The 25,538-nt window shown below is 41.6% G+C and overlaps 1 protein-coding gene across 4 annotated transcripts in view; it reads right to left on the bottom strand.

Moving 5' to 3' along the window:
* Window positions 1-1,035: 1,035 nt before the first annotated feature.
* The window catches only part of ipo8 (importin 8), a 59,528-nt gene continuing 35,025 nt past the window's right edge, over window positions 1,036-25,538 (bottom strand). Inside the window, exons 20-26 of one of the 4 annotated variants that reach the window (XM_008110420.3) lie at window positions 24,065-24,160; window positions 22,455-22,675; window positions 16,226-16,431; window positions 14,491-14,712; window positions 13,105-13,221; window positions 12,780-12,875; window positions 1,036-6,824 (exon numbers count right to left, since the gene is read on the bottom strand). In XM_008110420.3, the coding sequence (XP_008108627.1) occupies window positions 12,820-12,875; window positions 13,105-13,221; window positions 14,491-14,712; window positions 16,226-16,431; window positions 22,455-22,675; window positions 24,065-24,160 (918 nt within the window). In that variant the 3' untranslated portion in view covers window positions 1,036-6,824; window positions 12,780-12,819. The remainder of the gene's footprint in view (window positions 6,825-12,779; window positions 12,876-13,104; window positions 13,222-14,490; window positions 14,713-16,225; window positions 16,432-22,454; window positions 22,676-24,064; window positions 24,161-25,538) is intronic. The other 3 variants (XM_016993590.2, XM_003220823.4, XM_062981125.1) reach the window with 3 other exon arrangements.

Raw genomic sequence — 25,538 nt, 5'->3', positions numbered from 1 at the left:
GGAAGCCAAGATCCAATTGTGCATTTCCATATCCAATGGGACTTGCCATTCTCCCCCAAATGATTTACAGTAGTAGAATAATAGCTTCTGACTCTCTATTCTTTTAACAGCAAGAATAAAAAGGTATTTTCCTCACTTCCAATTAGGCTGCCGGAATTCTAGATAATAAGCAACTCATATATAGAACTACATCTATCCATGTGCATTCAGGCCATGCAAGGGTATGGCTCAAAAGATGCGATAATTGACTTTGCTCTCTGACCCATCATTTTTCAAGTAGTCCTCCTGACATAATATTATGGAACTGAGTCTGGATGGCAAACTTTGTTTCTTCTTAAATCTTTATTTTCTCAATCTCCAACTCTAAAGTCATATTTGCACTTGATATGTACCCATATCAGGATTACTGCCATCAATGCAGTCCTATTCTGGTATCTCCAAACTAGGGATAATAAAAATACAAAGAGAGCAATCTCAACCCTGTCCATCATGCTTCTGTTGCTCTGACTTTGGGAAATTGGGATTCATTTTCACATCATGCATTTTAAAATAAAGGAGAAAGCAGATTCTGCCACTCTTAAGTTCATTCAATAGAGACCCATCTTTGGTAAATAAGCTCACTCACTCACCTTATATAAACTTTATATTTATCTGGACTAAAGAAGCCTTTGTAGGCCCAAGCTCATCAATGTTGGCAATACAGGGCACAGCTACAAAATGGAGCTAACTCATCTTGCCCAGCTCTACCATAAGCATTCTCCTTGTATATGTTTCTATTTTTTAATACCACTTAATTTTAACACACTACGTGGCAGCATTCATAAAACAAAGCTATCTTAACAAGTGTGCTTCTTTTACAGTCTCATGTTGTGCCGCCTCATTGACAAGCAACAGACAAATTAGCAAGTAGTCAAATGATGTTTGGTATTCTGCACACTGCTGGGGCTTTTTAACTTCTGAGCAGACCTTGAAATGTGATTTATTAGAGAAAAAAGGCAAAGGTCAGAGTTCCACACAGAAAAAGAAACTAGTATATATAGGAGACCTCAAAGCAGACACTTTTATTATGGAGATGTCTAGAATTTTATTTTGTGTTCTGGATCCAATGAACTGCCATACAGGTACAGCCACAGATTCAGTATGGAGGCTAAAAGCGGCACCCAGAAGTAAAGAGAACAAAATCAAGGCAATCCAATACACTCTTGGAAGTGCAAGGCAGACAGAGGGCAACAATGTTAGAAGACATCCTGTTAGCAAGCACACATAGGACAGATGGTCCTCAGGCTCATAAAGAGTGGTGTTTCCAATATAAACATGTTGTTTCCATAGAACAACTCCTACAGAAATGTCAATAACTGACATACATGTGAAAATACAGCATGAAAGTAAGTCTAATATACAACTCACTTAGGGACTAATTGGCAAATCACAGAAGAATGATGAACCACAAGACAATCCTAGAACCAATTATATGGATGATCCAATGAGTATTCACTTGTGCGAGGGTAGTGACCACTCAGAAACATTATTTCTGAAATACAGTAATCAAATGTCAGAATTTGCTCAAACTAGTATGACATCATATTTGCATCAAACACCCGCAGGTGTATTGCTAAGCATCTGGTTAAACAATCCCAATCTCAGCAGAGAGTCTGGATGGCACAGCAATCTGTTTTGAGTGCTGGGTCCAGACTTAGGAAGACTCAAGTCTTAACGCCCTGACATAGCCCAGGTTATATACAGGTGGTCTTGAAAAAACACCTCTGGATCATTTTCTTCAGTGTGTGTGTGTGAGAGAGGGGAAGTTAAAAAGGGAAAGAGCAAAAGAGGGATACTTATGCCATAACCTGAGTTTTTGTGAGAGAAGTCTTAAACAAAAACAACCTTTAACAACTCGGAATTATAGAGCAGCAAATCTCATAGGTCTCTTTCACATTACCTACTGAAGTGGCCTTTTTGTCTGTGTTGGCCAATGAAACACAGGGCACACTGGTGAAAAATGAACTGAGTTAGAAGAGACTTAGCCACCACTTTAGTTGTAGCAGTGGCCTTGCCCAATCAAGGGGGAGACTTGAGAGAGATGTAGAGCGCACATGATAAGCAGAAGGGCTCTCAGGTGTTGCTAGGCTGCGCTAATGCCTCCTCTTTGGTTGCACAGGCTAGGCTTGATGGGATTTGCATTCCAACATTTCAAGGCCACACATTTTCCAAATCTGATCGAGTTCTTTCTAAAATGTTGAACTGCATAGAACACATAGGCCTGATTGCCAAGAGAACATTAAAGATTTTCCCTAGATGGAGGGAAAGTGATCTAGTATGTAGAGTGTAATACAAAGCTTTTGCTACTTGACAGCTTGGGAAGTAGTGCTCTCTCTCTTTTTCTCTCTCTGATTTAGAACAAATCGCTTAGTAATCCTAGAAAACATTTCACAGTGGAGACTTTTTACAAAGAGAGTCCAGTGTAAAGGAATATTAAAACATAAGAGGCACATATGAAAAACACACACACACGAGATGGTGTTCTAGTTCAGCAGGAGTCAGTAGTGGATTTCTTCTCAGCTTTATGGTCACCCCTCTCACAATTCGTCCAATCTATACAGGATCTCTCCTGGTGCCAAAGGCCAATCAGGAAAGGCTCCAGCATCCTGGAAACTCCTTCACAATTCAGGCTGCCTGTGTGTGGAGTTGTCATAAAACTGAAAGTGGTTTCTCTGCTCTTGCAATGTGACTCCACCAGCCTACAGTACAGTTTCATGTGTAGTTACACAAAATTTTAAACTAAGTTAAGTTAAAGCAGATCAAGACTCATTCACAATTGAGGAGAAACTGTTCTTTCTTGCATTCTCCTTGTAGGAGGCTACTGTTTCAATGCAGTGTTTGTTTTGTTACCGTAACTATGGTGATTCCTTCAACTTTAGTCAAAGGCAGAACAAAGAAAAGATGGAGATTCTGCCACCTGGCATCAATTTTCTTTTGAGAACAAGGGTTTGAAATTTAGCAAGAGGGAACAATTAGGTTTGCCTACATGTTTACGGTTCTGGTAGATTAAACAATACAAACAACTCCATATTTAAGAACCCAGAATGCCTGTAATCATCACGACAGTAGCAGAATTTGGCACCGGTTGTTTAAAGACAGATGGAATACTCCTACGGGTTGCATGCCCATGACTTAGATATCTGTCACTCTATTACTTAGTAATAAGCAGGGTGAATTGATGTTGAAAAACATTGTCTTTGAGGTGATGGGAGACAACACAAAAATGCTACTATATACTGTCATAAACATGATGGCCTCATTTATACATGCCAGTCACTACCTGTTGGTGCAGTCAACAAGCACTGAACAGACAAATGTGAAGCAATCACTCCTTCTTGGGCTTCCAAGGAAATCTGTCTCAAGACAGCCCTGTCATATCTCATCTCAACATCAAAAAACAGTAAGATAGATGCAGGGGGGTGCAAAATGATGAGGCAACATGTGAGACCAATGAGATGCTCAAGTATTTCTCAGTGCAAATGCCTATTAGGGGGCAGGCACTTCTCTAACAACTGTCTATATAGGTAGCAGAATCTCAGCATCTATTACTCTCCAGGCACTACCCACCATCTAGTTAACTGAGCAAGTAGTCTTGTCCTAATCTTCCTTGCACACCATAAACTAGGATATAGGAGAGAAGATTTCCCTCTGTTGTGATAGTTTTAAAAACATAGGAAGAGTTGGGGAAGGAAACATTAAGACAGGTGCCCTTTTCTCATTGGTAGCCTAATGTGGTGTGTTCTAAGAGGAGAGGTACCACATCAGATGAACCGGCTGGGTCTGTTATACTGCCAAATGATTTGGATGTATCAACAGTGCTATAATACCATGCAATGATTTCCCTGGTATTCATTGAGGACAATCAGTACATATTTTTGTTCCTCTCTGATTGAGCTATGGACAGAATCCTGAAAGATACTTCCAATCCTCTAGAAAAGGCCTGGAAAATTGTTGGTGCATGATGCTAGTGGTTATACTTTTCATACAGTTCCAGGACAGTAGCATGAGAAAGCAACTAAACCTCATGGCTTTGAGCAGCTTGTTTCCCCAATGCCTCATATTCTTTATGATTACAGCACTTACGTCCTTCTTCCTCCTGTCATGACTTGCCTACACTTGAACACTTATTCCAGCACAGCACATCAGCAGGATTGCTGCTGGGATAATCAATTCTACAAGGAATTATTAAAAGAAGAAAAGTGAGATGATAAAAGCAAAATGGGCCTAAATGCTAAGAAATTTTCAAAGTATTTGTAAGGAATACAATGATACTACTTCTAGCATTTATGCCCAAACATCAACTCTTATTTTCTCCTATTTTAAAAACTCTTATTTCCACACACTCTCCCTATCTTTTTCCATCCTCATACCAAACGCATAGTGACAGTTTCCAGAAAGGCAAAGGAAATGGATTATAATAGGCTAAAACATGTACACTACATGAAGTGTCTTTGGGACACAAAGGACAAGATCAACAAGGATCCAAAACAAATTAAAAAGGAGGTGGGAGCTCATCACTCCAGATAAAAACCTAAATAGAATGTAAATGTTAACTTGTCAGAGTCTAAGTGAATTGAATTTTTGGAAGGAGTGCACCTCTTTTAAAATGATATCAGAATGAGATTGAGTGGTGCTTGCCAATATATTCATTTCACAGGTACACCAGTCAGTACACCAGTGTTGCTTTTGTATACTGGGAATCTTAGCCCAAGATCAAAGTACAACATATAGCTGTAACCAAGTCAGTTATGAAGGCTGCACTCATGTTCCAAACATAGCTTTTCCTTTCCAAATCCACTGAGGTAGGTGTCTGATCTTAACCCTCATGCATGTATATTTTAAAGCAGGGGAACCATAGTTAAGATATGTTCACATCCTTCAGCTTGGTGTATCTGTTTTGTATGAACACAAAAACAAGAAATATCTCAGAAGAAACATCTGTCAAGGATGGCTAGAAACCAGAGCAGCTTGAATACCACACTCACAAAAGGAATACCCAATATTGCTAAGTTAAGGAGAGGGCAGCTAAAGAGAGAAATAGATGACATTTGAGCATGGGAAAGGTCACCTGATAGTTAAGGACTCAGTCCAGTCCACATCATACAGACAGTGATCAGTAGTGCTAAACACCCACAACCCCTCCCACATTTTCAGCTAGGTATCAACTATCTGACACCATTCTGCACCAATCTTCTAATTGACTATTCCACTCATGTTTTGCTCAGAAAACAAAGGAAAAATCAAAATGATCACCCAGTTGCCTTATACAGGATAAGGGAAAGGCAACCAATAAAAACAATTCTTTAAATCCTAGGTTTTCATTGCTGACATGGGTTGGAAGAATGATAAGGATTCTGTGCAAGTAGAAAGCACTCAAGACAGATATCATAAGGCTGACACCTACTTACAAAGCCCACCATCTGATTACTGATACACTAATAAAATCCACAATGGCACTCTCCTTTTTAAAGGTGTGGAAATCCTCTTGATCTGAAGGGGCAAGGCCAGGAGCTTCATTGCAATATCAACAGACTTTTCTCGTAAAAGATCTGCATGTCTTCCAGTTTCACTGAAGCAGTGGCTTTCAGATTATTCTCATGAACTCTTAAGGTATCTCAGATCAGCCAAAATACTTGAAGTTAATTTTACAGCCCCCCAAATAGACAAATGCCCACTACCTATAGCAGATGCAGATTCTGGGAACGATAAATCAGAAAAATAACATTCTCAGATTCTGCAGCACACACATTTTCCAGAAAGACCGATTTACCACTGCTGTATCTTCCCTTAAGGTAGGCATGGGCAAACTTTGGCCCTCCAAGTGTTTTGAACTTCCAGCTCCTACAATTCCTAAACACCTGGAGGGCCAAAGTTAGCCCATGTTTGCATTAAACAATGTAAGTTGCCAGGGTGCTTTGGACAAGTTCTGATCTATACATGACAACAGAGAGACCCAGTTGCTGCAGGCCAAGAATGGGATGGAGACAAGGCAGGATAGAAGGGAGCTCCCACCACCCAGGGTAGAATGCATGAATGAGGTCCTCTTAAGGGGGTGGGTTTTTTTCATGGAAGATCTGCTTTCTGAGAACACTTACAAAAACATACTTTTTATAACTCTAGGGAACATTACCTGAATGTACACAAATGCAGAAAAGTGGAAAGATTTGTGATGGGATGTTTGTGACTGACAAAATGCAGCCAAAATTAAACTAGAGTAAGGTAACTGAAGAGCATGGAAAACAAGGTCTGAAGTGTGCCTATAAATGTCCTTCCTTTAAAAAATGAAAAAATACAATGCACTCCAAAATTCTTGTGTTCAGGCAATCCATATGCAACAGAAGGCACTGTTCTCCACGGGACCCCTTCATTTTCAATGGCAAAGACCTGAGAGGTGCAACTCCATCCAATTTCAGGCATCTGCTGCTCTGCTTCCTTAGCAGAAGGAAAAGGGACAGAGACTTTCTTTTCAGTTCAACAACTTATAAAAATACCACAAGACTTTATACATTACAGTAGCTGGTTAGAAAGAGTGTCTGAGTAAGAGGGTGAGAAGAGGGTTAGCCAATGCCTTTCCCAAAAGGGAATCTTCCGGAGCCTTCCCTTGTCCGTTCACAAGTCACAAATGATGCTGTCGTTTTAATAAAATGCAATAATGAAATATTCTGTAGTCTCTTTAAAGCATTTTCCCCTTCAGTTGGTTCCCGGAGCACTGCCAAAGTTAAATCCTGAGACCAATTCTTTATTATTGAATGTGAAGCCCATTTGCTGTTCTATCCTTTTTCTTTCTAGAATTAAGAGAAATTAGAAGTATATTAAGACAGATAGCATGTATGCCTTTATAGGACCAGTGACCCTTATCTTAAAAGAAGCAGCAGCAGCAAGTGGAATTTCTACAGAATTGCTAGTCCACTGATTCATCCATTTATGAATCAATGGAATTTACATAAGTATCTGCTTACCACTCGGTTGGAAGTAGCAATTGGATTTTGGCCATATGAAAGTTAAAATGAGCTTAATGCAATGTATGCAAATCACCCACTATCCAATCATTTTAACTGGAGGCAAATAAGAGGGAATCCAGTTCTTTTGATATACAGTACATATAATGCAGAACATCCATTGCTATGCTATAGATCGAAGAAAAAGTAACTTGGACAGTGGTGATAAGCTAGTTATAAATATGATTCATTATTATTTGTTGGAGCCCCCATGGCGCAATGGGTTAAACCCTTGTGCTGACAGGACTGCTGACCTGAAGGCTAGCTTGCTGATTTGAAGGTTGCTGGTTCGAATCTGGGGAAAGCACGGATGAGCTCCCTGTTAGCTCCAGCTTCCCATGTGGGTACATGAGAGAAGCCTCCCACAAGGATGCTAAAACATCAATCATTTGGGCGTCCCCTGGGCAACATCCTTGCAGATGGCCTTCTCACACCAGAAGCGACTTGCAGTTTCTCAAGTCGCTCCTGGCACACAAGAAAACAACATTAGTTAAACATATATCCTGTTTTTCCTTCCATGGGTTCAAGGCTCATCTCTTGTCCACTTTATCCTCAAACAATCCTCTGAAGTAGGTCAGGGTAAGAAGGACAGGTTGCTTACCTGTAACCGTGTTTCTTCGAGTGTACTCTGTGAATTCACACTAATGGAGAAGGCTGCGCCTGCGCAGGCTCCAACGGATACTTTTCCAAGCTAAAGTTTGAAATTTGGCGGTAACCCCGCCCCTCTCCCCAGAGGGTATAAAGGGCGCCCTCCGCGCTCGCTCTCCAGTTCCTACGCCGCAAAGGCAGCGAGAAAGGGAGAGGTTTGCATGTGGGGAAGGAAGGGCGGGATTGTGTGAATTCACAGCGTACACAATCACAACATTGTATGTGAGCGATAGTCTGTAAGAATTACAGAGGTAAGTATAGACCGATTCCTTGAAACAGAGGTAGAGGTATTCATGAAATACATTTCAGTGCAGTGGGTAAGTATAGTACACAAGCACTACATTAATGAACCCATGAACATATCGTGTAAATAAAGGCTGAATGACAGCGGTGAACCTGTAAGAAAGGACAGCAAAAAAACTGGTTTTGAGTAAGGCAAGTAACGTTAGGAAAGGCAGGAGGAAAGGATAGACCTGGCAAAGGCCGAGTCCCTGAGGTTCTTTGAGTCCATCCTGTAGTGTGAAACAAAGGGACACCCCTCAGGAAGGCAGTAGAAGTGGAAAGGCCCCTCGTTGATCTAGGGCGGATCGAAGAGGGGGGTTGGCGTTTAGCCAGCTGGTAAGCGAGTTCGATAGTCTGAGCAATCCAGTGTGAGAGTCTTTGAGACGAAAGTGGTTCGCCCAGCTTATGGGTAGCATAAGCCACAAACAGTCTAGTTGACTTACGTATGTCCTTAGTCCTGTCCTTGTAGAAAAGGAGGGCTCTCCTGACATCCAGGAGATGAAGTCTCCGCTCCAAAGAAGAAGAAGGATTAGGAAAGAAAGCAGGGAGTATTATGTCCTGGTTAAGGTGAAAAGCAGAGACCACCTTAGGTAGGAAGGTGATGTCCGGGCGAAGAACAGCCCTGTCGTGGTGGAAACGGAGGTAGGGTTCGTCCACCCGAAGAGCAGCCAGGCCTGCGCACAGAGGTGATAGCGATTAGGAAGGCAGTCTTCCAAGAGAGAAGGTGAAGGTCAGCGGAGGCCATAGGGTCAAAGGGAGCTGAAGCTAGTTGAGAAAGGATGAGTTCGAGGCTCCATCCGGGAGTCGGAGGTTGAACTGGAGGGTGCAGGTTGTTGTAACCTCGAAGAAAGGTCTTAATGAGGTTGTTAGAAGAGAGAGAGGGTTGTCCCTGACATTGGAAATGCCAGGAGAGAGCAGCGAGATAGGATTTTATCGAGGCCAGAGAGAGTTGACGATCCGCAAGAGAAAGTAGGAAGTCCAGGACCAGCGGGATCGAAGTAGAGGAGGATCGACGTGTCGGTCCCGAAGGAAGGTTTGGAATTTTGCAAGCTTGTAAGCATAGGCCTTTGACGTGGCCGGCTTATGGGCGGCACGAAGGATCGCCTGCAGGTCTGGGTGGAGAGAATTTAAGGAAGTATCCTCCAGGCAGTCAGGTGTAGGGACGGGACGTCGGGGTGGAGGACCTGTCCCCTCTGTGAAGATAGTAGATGAGGGAGAGTTGGGAGAGTGCGGGGAGGATCCGTGGCCATGCAGGGGCGATCAGGATGGCCGATGTCGGCGTTAGATAGAGTCTCTCTATTACCCTCGAGATGAGAGGGAAGGGAGGAAAAAGATAGACGGGCTCGAGAGTCCAGTCGAGGAGAAACGCGTCTCCGAGACAGCCCGGAGTCGAGTTTGGAGGTAGTCTCGCTCCGAAGCGAGGAAGTTGAGCGTTCGAGGGGGAGGCAAAAAGGTCCAGAGCTGGCCAGCCCCAATCGTCGAAGACGGATTTCAGGATTTCGGGATCGAGACGCCACTCGTGGGGGGAGGTCGTTATTCTGCTTAGAGAGTCTGCTAGCGTGTTTTGAGCCCCCGGAAGGTGAACCGCCGACAGGGTTATGTGTCTCGCTATGCACCATAGCCAAATGTCCAGCGAGAGAGCCATCAGTTTCCTCGAGCCCGTACCCCCTTGTTTGTTGATGTAGTACATAGCTACTGCGTTGTCCGTTTGGATCAGAACAGTCTTGTGGGGAAGAAAGCGAGCAAACGCCTGGAGGGCTTTGAAGACTGATAACAGTTCTAGAAAGTTTATGTGGTGAGACTTCTCCTGGATGGACCAAAGGTCCCTGACAGTGAGGCTTGACATGTGGGCTCCCCACGCAAAATTGGAGGCGTCGGTCGTGATGGTGACTGACGGAAGGGAGGGATGGAAGGGAAGTCCCACACAAACGTTCGCTGGGTCCTGCCACCAACGAAGGGAGAGGCGAACCTGGTTCGGTACCGTGAGAAACATTGAGCTCGGATGCCGATGGGGTTTGAAAGAGTCTATAAACCATCTTTGAAGAGGTCTGAGACGTAGTCTGGCGAAAGGAGTAACCATGACCGTGGAGGCCATGTGACCCAGAAGGACCTGGACAGAATGGGCTCGGATCCTGCGGTTGCGGAGGAGGAGAGAAAGGTGTTGTTGAAGGGCTAGGAACCTGTCCTTCGGTAGGGAGGCGGTTTCTGTGATGGAGTTGAAGAGAGCTCCGATGAAGCGGATTTCTGTGGCCGGGAGGAGTTGGGACTTTGCAACATTCAACTGAAGGCCCAGCCGTTGTAGAAGAGAAAGAGCTTGAGAGACGTGGTTTTAAAGGGATGAGGGGTCGGACGCGACAATCATCCAATCGTCCAAATAAGGAAAGACCATTATGCCCTGTTTTCTTAGGTGCGCGGCCACCACGGCGACCACCTTCGTAAAGACCCTTGGGGCTGTGACGAGGCCGAAAGGGAGAACTGGGAACTGGTAAGACTGTCCCAGGAGCTTGAAGGAGAGGAAGCGCCTGTGAGATCGACGTACTGAGACGTGGAAATACGCATCACGTAAGTCTATAGAGGCAAAGTAGTCTCCGTGTCGGAGCATCGGGAGAATGGAGGCCACCGAGACCATTCGAAATTTTGAAGGCAGAATGAAGAGGTTAAGGCTCGCAGGTCGAGGATGGGCCGAAGACCTCCGCCCCTTTTGGGAACCGTAAAGTATCTCAAGAAGAAACCTCGAGTGTCCTGCTCGGAAGGAGAAGGCTGGATTGAGCCCTTTGCCAGAAGGGAGTCGACCTCGGAGCATATTTCCGGTGAAGGGTCGGTGTGAAGGATGTGACCCGTGGGGGGCAAAGTTTCGAATTCCAAGGCATAGCCGTCTCTGACAATGCGAAGAACCCAGGCATCTGAGGTGATAGACTCCCATTCGCGGTAGAAAGGAGCTAGGCGATCGAGGAAAGAGCAGAGAGGAAGGTTCTGGTCGGAGCCTAGGAAAGGCATGGCAGTGGCAGTAGTAGTGAAGGTAGAAAAGTCCCCGAGAGAGTGGGCGTCAGGCCCGTCGTTGGGGTTGTGGCATAGCTGTGGCACCTTTGCCTCGACCTTTTGGGACCTGGTGCTGGCGGCGAGGTTGTTGCTGATGACTGTGGTGACTCGAGCTCGACGAGCGTCGAAATGGTTGGTGACGAAAAGGCTGAGGGTAGCGACGGTACCGTTGCGGGAACCATCGGGTCTGCTGAGCCTGAGGTTGATCGGTCCCGCACTTTGTTGCGAGGATCTTGAAGTCATGATTGGACTTCAGTTTGTCATCAGTACCAGAGTTGAAAAGGCCCTGAGTGTCGAAAGGAAGGTCTTCAATCACTTATCGAGAGGAAGAAGAGAGTCCTGAGGACCGAAGCCATGCATGCCGTCTGATCGCAACTGCGTGGGCAATCATCTTTCTGGCGGTATCGCCAGTGTGTTTAGCCATTTGAATCTGGTGGTGTGCGAGGGAGTCCGGCTCCTGTTGGAGGGTCGAAAGGACTGACCGGTCTTCGTCAGAAAGTTTGGCGAAGAAAGGTTGGGCTTTTTCCCAGAGGATCTGTTGATAAGCGCCCATGCAGGCCCCGTAGTTCGCCATGTGGCAAAGGAGGAGAGCGCCAGAATATAGCTTGCGGCCTACCGCATCGAATCGTTTACCTTCCCTGTCGGCAGGGGAGTTGGACTGTCGACCCGACGATTGGGAGGCCTTTACCACCATGGAGTTTGGATCAGGGTGATGCTTGAGCCATTCCAGGGCTTTATCATCGGTTCAGTACCAGGCCTCTATTTTCTTAGAGATTGGAGGTATCGAAGATGGAGTCTTCCAAGATGCCTGGATTACGTCCAGGAGGTATGGAAGAAAAGGCTGCAAGGTGGCTGGCGGGGCTTGAGCTTGGACCCTCTTGAAAACGGGGTCGGTAACAGCTTTTTAGGTTTGCTTAATTTCCATCCCCAGAGCGTCTGCCATTCTGACCATCTGGTCGGAGAAAGCCCGGATAAAGGCCAGGCAAAAGCGGCAGGTACCGACGACGTGACTTTCACCGAGGCAGAAAAGGCACTTAGCGTGACCGTCGGAATCTGGAATCTTAGCGGCACACTGAGTGCACCGCTTAAAACGCGTGGTCGACATAAGAACGAAGAGTCCGAAGTGAGCTTTGCGGCAGAAAAAAAGGAACTGGAGAGCGAGCGCGGAGGGCGCCCTTTATACCCTCTGGGGAGAGGGGCAGGGTTACCGCCAAATTTCAAACTTTAGCTTGGAAAAGTATCCGTTGGAGCCTGCGCAGGCGCAGCCTTCTCCATTAGTGTGCATTCACAGAGTACACGAAGAAAAAAAAGTAACTGATCCAAGGTCACGCAGAGAATTTCATGGATCGGGGGAAATGCATGCTGGATCTCTTAACACCCAGTTCACCATTCTAATGATAAACCCATTTTTTTAATTACATCGTGAATATCTATTATACATGTATAGAACTTTAACATGTATAGAATACATTGTCTCCACTCTGATGATGCTTCTTTGCCCTTTTGAACTGAAAAGGTGTCAGAAAATTGGTGATGGTGGAGAGGAATACAAATGCCTGGATTCCTTTTATGTCAAGATTCTTCATTTTCTACATGTTGTTGTTGTCAGCAGTGCGGCCTTACACACTTATTGTCTGCAATGACTTATACATCACATTTTTCTTAGCTTATACCTATCTCTACTATTTAACTTTTTCAGAGAAAAGGGAAAGAGAAACAAAGAGTAAAAAGAAGCATTTAAAACCAGTTCTCTCCCTCCTCTCCCTGACTTACTCTAAAGCTTGGCCTCTCCTTTTTAAAGGTGTGGAAATCCTTATGAAACACTTCCCTTCCGCTCCACCCCAGAGAGGTTCCAATATACAGAAGCTTCTTTCAACAGACAAAAGTAAAGAAAATTAAAATCTTCACCACCTGCTCCTCTTTTTGTGCACTCAGAACAAAAGCATCTCTCCTTTAAAAAAAAATTGTGTTATTTTAAGCCTGGAACAGCTTGAATTACATTACATGGTTACAATGACGAAGGATGCCTATTTACACAATTACTCTCTCTACAAATATCTTGACAACAAACATTAACTGCTTCAGAGAACAGGCAAACCTGCAGAACTCCTCCGGTGTTCAGCTAATGCACAGATTTCCTGCAGCTGGGTCTTCTGATCATTGCTGAGTGGAGTGGTCAGCAAATGGTACCAGGCCGCGTCTCGGCTCTGTACTTCTATCAACAGAGAATTAATAGATCTTCTTTTAAGACAGTTTTAGAAAGCTAAAACAGATACAGTTTCAATATCCTTAGCAGCCATAATGCAGCAAATGTTAATTTTATTCTTCTACCTTGTTCGTGTCCTATCCTTGGCATTTAAAAAACTGAAGATATTTTTAAACATAAATGAATTGTTATGCTGACACTGTTGTTGCTGTTATGTGCTTTCAAGCCATCTCTGACTTATGGCACTCCTAAGGCAGTGGTTCTCAACCTGGGGTCCCCAGATGTTTTTGACCTTCAACAGTTTACAGCTGGTAAACTGGCTGAGATTTCTGGGAGTTGTGGGCCAAAATACCTGGGGACTCACAGGTTGAGAACCACTGCCCTAAGGCTATCCTATCACAAGGGTTTTTTGGGAAGATTTGTTCAGAGGGATTGGCCTTTGCCTCTGAGAGAGTGTGACTTGCCCAGGGTCATCCAGTGGGTGTCCATAACCAAGCTGGGATTTGAACCCCAGTCTTTAGTTATAACCAATGCTAAAACCACTATTCTATGCTAGCTCCTATATTAACTGTTCGCTCATACTCCACCAGATGTTGGACTCCAACTGTCATCAACTCCAACCTGTGTGGCCAAAGGACAGGAATGGCCAACTACATCTGGAAAGTCGTGGGTTTACTACCTCAGTTCTAGCCCAATTCTTGCTGCAGAGACATCTTCTCACTCAGGCTGGATCTACACTGCCATATATACCAGATCAAAGCAGATAATCCAGATTGTCTGCTTTGAATTGGATTAAATTAGTCTACACTACCATATAATCCAATTCAAAACAGATAATCCAGATTTTATATGACAATGTAGATGGGGCCTCAGTCCCATCATTCAAAAATCTTTAATATTAGGACTGAGACGGAATTCAAGACAGCTAACCTGCAAACCCTCAGATGTAATTCTTATAATGGTGGCCACTGGAAAAACAGTGGTTCATCAGTCTTTGCAAGAAAATCATCTGAGGTTTAGGCTTTCTTTCTTTTAAGAAAATTTAGAAAAAGTTAGTTTTGAACTATGTTAGCGGGGATTATGAGAACTGTGAGCCACAGTAGTATCTGTATCTTGGAGCAAACTTCCATCTTAGTAGATCGTAGATATATATATAGCTATATATATACAGCTTGCTGAATACAGATTTTATTTTTCAAAGGTAACAATGAACCCTGCACCTCCATTCTTGGAGACAAAAGTAGTCATTTATTTTTGATGCATGTTAAATGTTAATACCTATTAGTGCCTGTGTAAAGAATTGATATTCATCCACAGCATCTTCCAAGTCAATGGGAGTGCTGAAGCCTTCTAAAGCAGTTTCTTCTAAAGCATCATCATCCCAGTCATCGTCGTCGTCATCATCATCTTCATCCCCTACATCACCTCCGCCGCCTGCATGGTTCTCCTGCATTTCCTGGGTTACTTCATTTGCCTCCTCTTCATCACTTGGAATCTCTTCTGTAAATAAGTTCATTCTTTAATAAAGCACTAAAGCACTTCAACATATGTGGAATATAAAAGAAGGCAAACACATTTATTTGCACCTCTAAAAAAATCCCACTAATCAAACAAGCAATTTGAGTTCTGCACTTAAACTAATGGAATTTCTAGTGAGCATCAAAGTTAATGAGTAGTCCTTAAATTATAATGTTGGTGGACGCAGCCAGGGCACAAAAAGGAAAATATATATTTTTAACTGAGGTTATTGGATGGGGTTCTTTCCAAGTTACTTAGCTTCAGAAATTAGCACCAGGAAGCTCTTTTGAAAATAATTATATAAAGGAGCCAGTTTCCATGGACACAAAGCTGACTCATGGACACAGAGTGTTTTCACTGCCATCTAAGCAGACCCTTTTGCTATGTCTCATGAACAAATAGTTATAATTCATCACTGGGGATAAGGTAAAGCGCTACCCACTAGGAAAAAAGTGAGAACAGTCACCCCACTAGGCAAGTGGATTCCTGGAAACAGAGAGGAAAGCCAGATGGCCACTGCACTTCACTTGGTATGACTTCTGGTTGTGGGATTGTTGTTTACTTTGAATAGTACAAATGGCGGTGTTTAGGTGTATTTCTCATGCTATTTTCTCCCCTGCTCCCATACTCCTTTTGGGATTCAAGCCCTGGTTCTTTGGGTTGCTTAGCCTTCTTTTCCTTTATGATATTCTGTTCTTGACTCCAGAAGAACTAAACACACACCAGACAGGTGCCATCACAGGTTTGATTTTTTTTTGGCAGGGTGTCTTATCTTGCCATGGCAGCTTGTGTGCCTTGCCACATAATCCTAGTCTCTCTGTATTTCAGAACCTGCCACTTTTCTCCCAGGGCCTCTTCTGGGAAGATTACTTGTTAATGCTATTTGTGGTCTGCATGTTATCATTTATTTTTCACAGGGATGGCAACCATTACTACATAGTGGCTGTCCTACTTTAGATCTTGTATTCTCATCCCACTCCATGTCTGCCATTTCCCCCCATTAGCAAGAAAAATGAAAACAGTGCTGATATCACAAATATCACAATGGCATACAAGGAGGAGAAAGAATGAGGTCTGTGGATAAGAGTGCCATCCTTCAGCAAATTTAGTAAGGATTTAGACAACTCTAAGATTGTCAGCTGTTTCTCCATCTGAACACCATCAGCAACATGAAACATCCTGAACTGTGATGAAGACAAAATGATGTTTTGGATATAAGCAAAACTAAGGGTTAAAAATGAGACTGAAAAAATGAAACCAGTCTGGATTTCTCCAGACATCCTGCAAAGGATGAAGGAGATGAGGTAATGTGCCTATGAATACCTCCCTCAAGATTTTTTGAAAGATACAAGCCCTCCTACTACTTGCTAGCTGAAATATATGATGACATGCTGAGAATAATAGTTGAGAAAATAATCATTGCTGTAGCAACCATTTCCCCCTTTCCAGCTCCAAAATAATTTCAATCAGAATGTACAAAGGAATCTTTTGGTACCATTATCTTCTGTGTCGTTCTTTTCAGCTCTAGCACGCTCTTCATGTTCTGTATGCTGCCGGGTGGCACACACTTGTTTTAGGCCCAAGACCAAGAGGAGAACGGATGGAACAATTTGCGCAGCCACTGCGTCGACAGCAGGAGGTCGGTTTGGCAGCCCTATCAAGATGCTCAGTCCTATGATGCACATCTTCCTGTCATGAAGGCTGAAAACACACACATACACCGTTGGCAAAAACATATCTGTAGGCAAGCCTTTGGCATGTAAGCTGGTTTGCTGTTTTACAGAAACAAGCTGGTTGAGCACTGGCTCTAATTATTATGCTTAACACAATTTATCTGAATTTTTTATATTTAAGTTAAGCTGATGAAAATAGCAAACATCTTTTAAGGTGTTTTTATTATTTTCAGCTGCCTTGAATACCGTTTGCATAGAAAGATGAGGTATATAACAAATACATTTTCAAAATGTTACAAAACCTGATGGAAGCTCTACGGAACAGCTGCATATAGATCTTCACATTCTTCAAGATCCTTCTAGTTTTTTTTCTTCTTTCTTTTTATGTTTCGGGAGACTAACACTGCTTTGAAACTAGTAAAAAAAACCACGGTTCATTCCCTTTGTATTATGATCAGGGTTGATAGGCACCTCTCCAAATGATACACAAGAAAATGTATCTCCCTTAGATTGCTTTCTATCTGTAGCAGGTCATTGCAATCCAATTGAACACCATGGCTTTAGCCTGCAGATCCCTATTGTAAGCATCGTTCCTGATGGTAAGTGAACAACAGAAGGCAGTTCAGCAGGCCATATGCAGATTTTCCTTTGAAAAATGTTTTATGTAATTAACTTTAAACAGGCCAGGCTTTTCCAAAAGAGCCTCTGCTCTGGCTCCATCTACTCATATGGAAAAGGCTCTCTTGGTGATATTGTGTTGCCATTCTTGGTATTTTGTCATCTCAGAATTGTTTACTACTCAGGCCATGGTGGGTTGTCCAATGGTGTTTTACACTGTGTCATGTTGTGTTTTATATTGTTCTATTATAATGCTGTCTTATTAATTTTACTATGTTATATTTAAACTATATTGATTGGGCTTGTCCCCATGTAAGCCACCTCGAGTCCTTTTGGGGAGATGGAGAAGGGATACAAAAATAAAGTTATTACTATTATTATCTCTACATTATGCTTTTTAAAGACTGGTTTTGACACATTTTATCAGTAATTTTTAACGGAAAAACAATTCATTGCATACATACTTCAAAGGTCCTAAACATATAGTCTCAATTTTTTTCTTTAGGAGAAACAGGTGTTATGCAATGTGCTGGCCTTTTATTTGTCATTATTGGGTTTTTTAATATTTTATGTTTTCTTCTGGTTTTAATTTTAGAATAATTTAACTACCCTAAGTTGATCTGAATCCCAAACTGGGATAAAAGGGAGATTACTACTACTACTAGTAGTAGTAGTAGTAATACTGCTGCAGAAAATCATGAAACAAAATCAGACAGGAGAAAACAAATAAACCCATGTGAGAGACTAAATATCTAAGTTATAGTAAAACTTAATGTAGGGCTCACATAAATTTGATCTTCATTATTACCATTCTCAGTTGAAGCTATTCGAAGATGCACAAAAAGGAACGCCTCTAGAGCCACAGATTATGTATAACAGAGAAATCTATGATAGGAAGACATATTATCTTGGTATGGAACGAATACATTTTTCTGAAGAGGTATAGTTATACTTTATGATCAAGTGAAACTGGCTATCATGGTCTGTATCTATAGGCCCAACTGTTCATTCTCCCCTCTATATCTGTTTCCACTCACATTCCCCCTGAAAGTAAAAAGAAGACCATTTTGAAGCTCTTTGGGAAAGCCTGGCTTGTTTAAAGTTAATTACATAAAACATTTTTCAAAGGAGAACCTGCATAAGGCCTGCTGAACTTACCATCAAGAATTATGCTTACAATCATGTTTCCAAAATAGCTCATTTAGTAGAAGGAATAGGGATCGACAGGATATGACCATGATGTTCGACTGGACTGCAGTGCCCAGCTACAGATAGACAGCTATCTAAGGGAGAGACACTTTCTTGTGTACCACTTGTGAGATGCCTATCCATACTGATTCAGAATACAAAGAGGATAAACTATGTTTTTACTCTGTTCTCAAACCAGCGTGTTAGTCTCTCAAAACATCAAAAAGGAAGAAAGGGTGGCAGCACCTTTGATTTTTTTTTGTCTGAGCTTTTTTGGATATAAACCTAAGTTGCTTTTAGAAAAGCATAACTTGTAAGCAGTCTGTTGCTAAACAAATATATGCAGCTTACTAATGAGGTAGATGCTGGCCCTTTGGCAAATTATAATGACATGGGGCCAGCTACATATCTGAGAGCAAAATTAATCTGAACTAGGTTAAAAAAGGAATTCTGCATTCTATAATTAAAATTAGTAGAACGATTTAAGTAAATGAGAGACACAAACAAGGAACTGGAGTGGGAGATGGAAGAGAAGTAAAGAGAAGAGGAGAGTTTTTAAATTAAAAAAACTAGGAATACTGTTCCTACTGAAGACATAATTAGCATTCAAAGTATGTGCCTCTACATCAAATTAATGCTGCAACAGAGCTTAAAATTGGAGGTGCTATTTTTTAAAAAAACCACTATTTTGCAGATCCATCAAGTAACTCAAAAGAGGATTTGGGGAGAATATACATTTTCAAGAATAAGAAGGATAAATCTAAATGGGTTTTAGGAAAAGGGAGATCACGAAACAACAACTAATAAGAGTGGGCAAAGGATGAGGCAGAACCTTGCAAGGCTTAAAAAAAAAGATTGTGGCACAGATTGGAGATGTCCTCAGTTTCTTCTGGAATTTTAGGAAAGTTATAGTCTAGAATATATAAGAGTTTATCCCCAAAATGAATCGAGGCAAATGATTATCAGAAGGAATAATCTTTAGCACTCAGAAAGGAAGAGAATAAAAATTCCTACTCATGAATTATAGAGAGCTTTACACCAAGACCTGATTTCTTTCTCCCAACTAGACTGATTTTGTTTGCTTTGGGGACTGAACTTGTTGCCTTTTGCATGCAAAGAATGTGCCCCACCACAGAACTAGAGTGACCTCATTAGGATGGCTGCCCTTACAAAACCACTCCACAACAGTTGCCTCTAACATTAAAAGGCTGCCCTGCAAGGCAACCCACATAAGAGATAACCTTCAGACCATAGGCATTCTTCAACAACTAACTGCTGAGATAGTTTAGTAATTAGGCAAAAGTAATGAGGCATGCTATGAGTAAAAGATCTGTACTTTAACCTACCACAAACCCACTAGCTTTTTAAATGTCATAAATTGAGAACAGCTGTCATTTATTCTATAAGTGTGCACAACTCAAAAAAACTGCATATGTGAGTAAAACTAGTGTGGTCATTACTGACACCATGAATCAAGATCATATATGGATCACTCGAGTCTATCATTATTAATAATAACCACATTATGCTAGAAAGAACCTCTTTCAGAAACCTTATGAAGTACTCTTTCTTGAACATCAAACGACACATGAGAAAGCAGTACTGAATACTGAATTAAAGCAGTGCCATGACATGGAGCAGATGCCTTATGGCCAACTTGTGCTTCTGCACACAACTGTTAGCAGCTCACAGGTCAAACCAGAACATGAAACATTATTCCTACTGCTTGTTCTAATTTCAAAACCATCCCAACTTTCTTCTTCTTTTTTAAAACAGAAATGTATATCTTGAATAAGATTTTAATTGCAGTTGCAATGTGGGGGTCTTAACAAGTTGTCCTTTTGTGCCCCATGCCTACAGGCTAATTGGAAATGATGCAAAAAGCTACTCAAAGGGAAGGAAAGTACATAACATTAATTCCAAACAGAATTCTCTTTTTTAGATTTAGTACAATAAGTCAAAAAGCCTTTTTTAATTCTTAAATTCATACTAAAGCTAGGACACCTTGAAAAGCTGGATATTACCCCTAACCACAGAATGTAGTAAAGGTAATAAAGTCATTTTACAACACACCAGAGCGGTAAACGTCACATTAAAACTACATTTACGAGATGCTATAACGTTTTGCAGATATGTAACGTCAAATCCAAGACAAGAGCAAATATTACAATATGTCAAGGCAACCAAAGCAATTAATGGTCTCTGTTTCCAATTAAAGACTTCTTGCTAGATAGCAACTTTGAAGGACTATTGCCTGTTACTATTATAGTAATCCTCTACATAAAACAAATTCTGATGGGCTATGTATACATTGCATTACAAGTATCCTACGCTTGTTGAAATTCATTTTTAGTTTTGGTCCAGCTCTCTGATCTGTTGAGGTCATTTTGAATTCTGATCCTGTCTTCTGGACTATTAACTATCCCTCCCAATTTGGGTCATCTGCAAACTTGATAAGCATGCCCTCTAAACCTTCGTCCAAGTCACTAATGAAGATGTTGAACAGTACTGGGCCCAGGACTGACCCTTGCGGCACCCACACTTGACTAGTTTGCTTGCAAGAAGGTCATGGGGGACTTTGTCAAAGGTCTTACTGAAATCAAGATATGCTACATCCACAGCATTCTCTGCATCTACTAAGCTTGTTACTCTATCGAGAAAAGAGATAAAATTAGTCTGGAATGATTTATTCTTGAGAAATCCATGTTGACTTTTAGTAATCACAGCATTCTTTTCTAAGTGATTGCAGACTGCCTCCTTAATTATCTGCTCCAGGATCTTTCCTGGTATTGATGTCAGGCGAACTGGGTGGTAATTGTTTGGGTCCACTTTTTCCCCTTCTTGAAGATAGGGACAACATTTGCCCTCTTCCAGGGTGCTGGGACTTCTTCTGCTCTCCAAGAATTCTCAAATATTATTGTCAATGGTTCTGAAATAAATTCTGCTAGTTCCTTCAATACTCTTGCATGTAGTTCATCAGGCCCTGGAGATTTGAATTCATTTAGAGTAGCCAGGTATTCTTGGACTACTTCTTTGCTTATTTTGGGTTGCATTTCCCCTATTACTTCATCCGCTACATATTGCTCTGGTTGAACACCAGTCTCCTTTTGGGAGAAGACTGAGACAAAGAAGGTGTTGAGCAGCTCTGCCTTTTCCTTATCCCTTGTTAGCATTTCTCCATGCAGAGGCCCTACCATTTCCCCTTTCTTCCTTTTTCTACTGACATAACAAAATAACCCCTTTTTATTGTTTCTTTTATTGTGCCTTCAGTATTTTGGTGTTAAGAACCTCCCATCATTAACTCCTGTTGCTTTGAGAATTCCTATCCATAGGATCACACTCAGTATTTGCCTGAATTTCCTGAAGTCAGCTCTCCTAAAATCTAGAATGAATGTCTGACTTCTCTTAGTTTCCCATTTTCTCTACAGCACATAGTCACTCCCACCTAAGGATCCAATATACAGACAGTTCCCAAGTAGTTACAAACAAGATAGGATCTGAAGGTTTGTTCTTGTTGAATTTGTTTGTATGTCGGCACAGGTATATTTTTAAGTGGAACTACAGAGATACACACACACACACACACTAGCTTTCGATGGTACAGAGAAGGGTTAAACCCTCGTGTTGTTTGTTTTATTGTTCACCTCACTTTTTGTCCCTGTAATAATTGGATTTTGAAAAAAATGGCTTGTTGTAGAAACAAGGATTGGTGAGAAAGTTTCAGTGGAGACACCTTTTCCCCATAGTAACTCTTTCAAGGGTGAATTTCCCTTCCGAAGGGTAGATGTCTCTCACTTACTGTTGTCTCACCCCTGGCGCAGTGGGTTAAACCCTTGTGCCAGCTGGACTGTTGATCTGAAGGTTGGGTTGGTGACCTGACAGTTGTCAGTTTGAATCCGTGAGATGGGGTGAGCTCCTGTCTGTCAGCTCAAGCTTGCGGGCACATGAGAGGACGTCTCTGTAGATGGCCAATTCTCTCACACCAGAAGCAACTTGTAGTATGTTCTCTAGTAGCTCCTGACACAATATTTTTTTAAAACCCCTATTCTTAACTATGAGTTGTTTGTAAATTAGTGATTTGTAACTTGGGGACTGCCTGTATTATAAATGCATCTTAATATGGATTTTAAATATAAGTTGCTTTGGGAACTAGTCTCTGAAAATTGTGATTAAATATTTAGTATTTTCACAGGAATCTCGGAAAGTTAAAAAAGAAAAAGGAGAATAAAGCATATTGACACTTACCCAAGAAAACAATCTGTATCATTCATCCACTGATTTATAAACTGTGCAGTGATAGGTTCTGGGTTGTGAGAAAATCGGATGTTTTCTAAAGTGTGCAAAAGGAGGGCGGGATTATAATAAAGAGCAGCAATGGCAACCTGCAGACACATAGTGCGGAGCTCACTGGTTTTGACGCCTCGTGTTAAGCGTTCTAGAACAGCTTCGACAAAGAGAGGGATACACTGGGGATCGACAAAGGAAATGTTGGGAGGGAAAGAAAAAAGGACAAAAGAAACAAGTTTAGACACATTTTCAAAGCATTAATTCCCCAACCTGTTGGAGTCAAATATAATTGTCTTTCATTAAATGCTTTCATGATGCTTGCAATTCTGTGTTGTTATGCCCCTTCAAGTTATTTCCACCCAAAGACAAACATATTATGAGGCTTTCTTGACAAGATCTGTTCATGGGGATTGGCTTCTTTGAGAATGAAAGACTATGACTAGTCTACTGTTATTTGGTGGGTTTCTATGGCTAAGCAGGGGCACAAACCCTGATCTTCAGAGTTGTTATTCAACACTCAAACAACTACACCATGCTTTAAGGGAAATTATATAATTACTGCAGAAGAATCTAGTTTCACAGGGCTTGGATACCTGCCACTCTGGCATTTTCTCTTTCCCTCTGTCCTTTTCCCCTTTACTTCCTTACCCCTCTTTTTTGCTAGTGTTTCTTTGTTCATTTAGCTCCTAGGCCCTAACTCAGCAGCAGGCTTGTTTATTTCTCTCTGTCTTTTAACTGTCTGAAGGGTTTGGGGTCCCTGCTGAGCATCACCTACGGCTGCTTAGAGATTTTCTGGAGAAATATATTTTCAAGGTTTGTTTGCATATTCCTCATTCCTAGTAAATAAAAGTAGTACTGCACGGCACAGTCAGATTTAACTTAAATAAAATTAATTAGCTCATTTAATTAAAGCAAAACAATCCTTAGGTTCCTTACAGGTTTCAAAGCCAATCAATAAAATGAAAACAGTCAGGCATACATTCTATAGGTCTTCTCAGAACTTGACCACAGAATAGAAGTAGAAGATTTACGAATGTCTAAAGACGTATTCTCTCTAGGAACCGCTAGATAAAATATTTCAATTCGAAGTTGACCATAAAATCAAATGGGGGGACCTAGAGATTCCTAGAGAACATATTAATCACATTCATGAATATTCACATCTATAAAAGTTTAAATCACAAGTGTGGAGGGAATACTGTATGTTAAAGTATGATAAGCAAAGTACTGCTTGTGCCATCTGGTGATTGTAATACGTAATAACATTCTGATATTAGAATATGCTGTCGAAGGCTTTCTTGGCCAGAATCACTGTGTTGCTGTGAGTTTTCCGGGCTGTATGGCCATTTTCCAGAAGCATTCTCTCTTGACATTTCACCCACATCTATGGCAGGCATCCTCAGAGGTTGTGAGGTCTGTGGAAACTAGGCAAGTGGGGTTTAAAGAAAAATGCTATCTTCTTAGCATTTACCCCAACCTATCTAAATCCTATATTCAGATATGTCATTTTCCAACCAGTATCACAACTGTATCTTATAAGAAAAGCAAAGGTGTGTGCAGAACATTACCTGATCAATGCCTCTCCCTTTGCACTGCAGAATAATGACCTCCAAGAGCTTGGCTGCATGACACTCAGCATCCTCGCCTGCGTCACCAGTTAATACCTAGCAACAAAATCCATGACAAATTTAGGAGAGTAGCTGACAAGGCAAAGACAATACTTCCTTGGAGAAATTTAAACATGGATACAAAAGACACTGATACATGCAAGGTGGCACAGTGCATATGTGGAAACTACTCTGTCTAATTCATGTAACATTTGACAAGGCACACTTCATTAGAGAGCGACCTTTCATGTGAATGAACTGCTATATAAGAAGACAAGATATGCATTTCGACTGCACTGAAAGAAAAGTAATTATACCTCTGGGTTTTTGAACCTCAAGCTGCTGGACAGTTTTTAGCCAGTCTTCAACATGCAATTCTTAGGCAATGTGTTGAAGTGTCTGACAATTTCTCAGCTCCAGGGGTTTTTAGACCAGACAGATTGTCCAGATCCATTCTGAATCTTCAGGCATGGTTAGGAGATAACAAGACCTGGCTCTTTACTTGCATTGAGCTGATACTCTACTCTAGATTTTAATTAGAACTTTAAAGGAGCTATCGAAGATGCTAAGTATCATTAAAGTAGAGCTCCTACCCTGCATGGCTAAAGATGACACTAAACAGAGCAGATTCACTGGTCCAAAGGCATTACAGCCACCAGCCAACACTACTCCTAGGGCTGGCATTTATATATGGTTTACGCCCAGGCAATCTGAAATATCCTGTATCCCCATACAAACCTGCCTGAATTTTGTGACACAGAGATGTCTGGTGAGGACAGTCTTCTTGGTGACTGCCCTTAAGTCATGGAATTCTCTCTGACTGTAGTTTTCCCCTCACTACATTCATTCCACCAGAAGGGAAATAACTTCTTATTAAAGCAGGCCACCACCTTTTAATTGGCATTGGCAAAAAGATCTTTTAAAGGAATGCATAGTATTTTATCTAAACTATGCTTTAAAGCTGTTTTAATCATTTAACATATTTTAATTGAACTTTTAGTTTAATATATTAAACTCTTCTATTGCACATTGTTCTTGCAATAGCATAGAGAGCTTCATGTTACTGGAATTAGACTGAAAGGAGGAAAGCAAAGACAATTTTACACATGTGCTGTCAAAGGATTTCATGGCCGGAATCACTGGGTTGCTGTGAGTTTTCCGGGCTGTATGGCCATGTTCCAGAAGCATTTTATCATGACCTTTCGCCGACATCTATGGCAGGCATCCTCAAGAGATTGTGAGATTACAATGCGGGCAAAACATCAGTAGAAAATGTTTCTGGAACATGGTCATACAGCCCAGAAAACTCCCAGCAACCCAATTTTACACATGTCTCTCTGGCTGTTGACACAAAGATGTATATAAACAGAAATGCTAAAGATTGTGGAACAGACTCATCCTGCAAAATGAAATTATAAACAGAAATTAAAAAGAA

Source organism: Anolis carolinensis, chromosome 5 (genome assembly GCF_035594765.1).
Source record: "Anolis carolinensis isolate JA03-04 chromosome 5, rAnoCar3.1.pri, whole genome shotgun sequence".
NCBI lineage: Eukaryota > Metazoa > Chordata > Lepidosauria > Squamata > Dactyloidae > Anolis > Anolis carolinensis.
The sequence above is the reverse complement of the archived record's forward strand: the minus strand, read 5'-3'. Positions and strand labels throughout refer to the sequence as shown.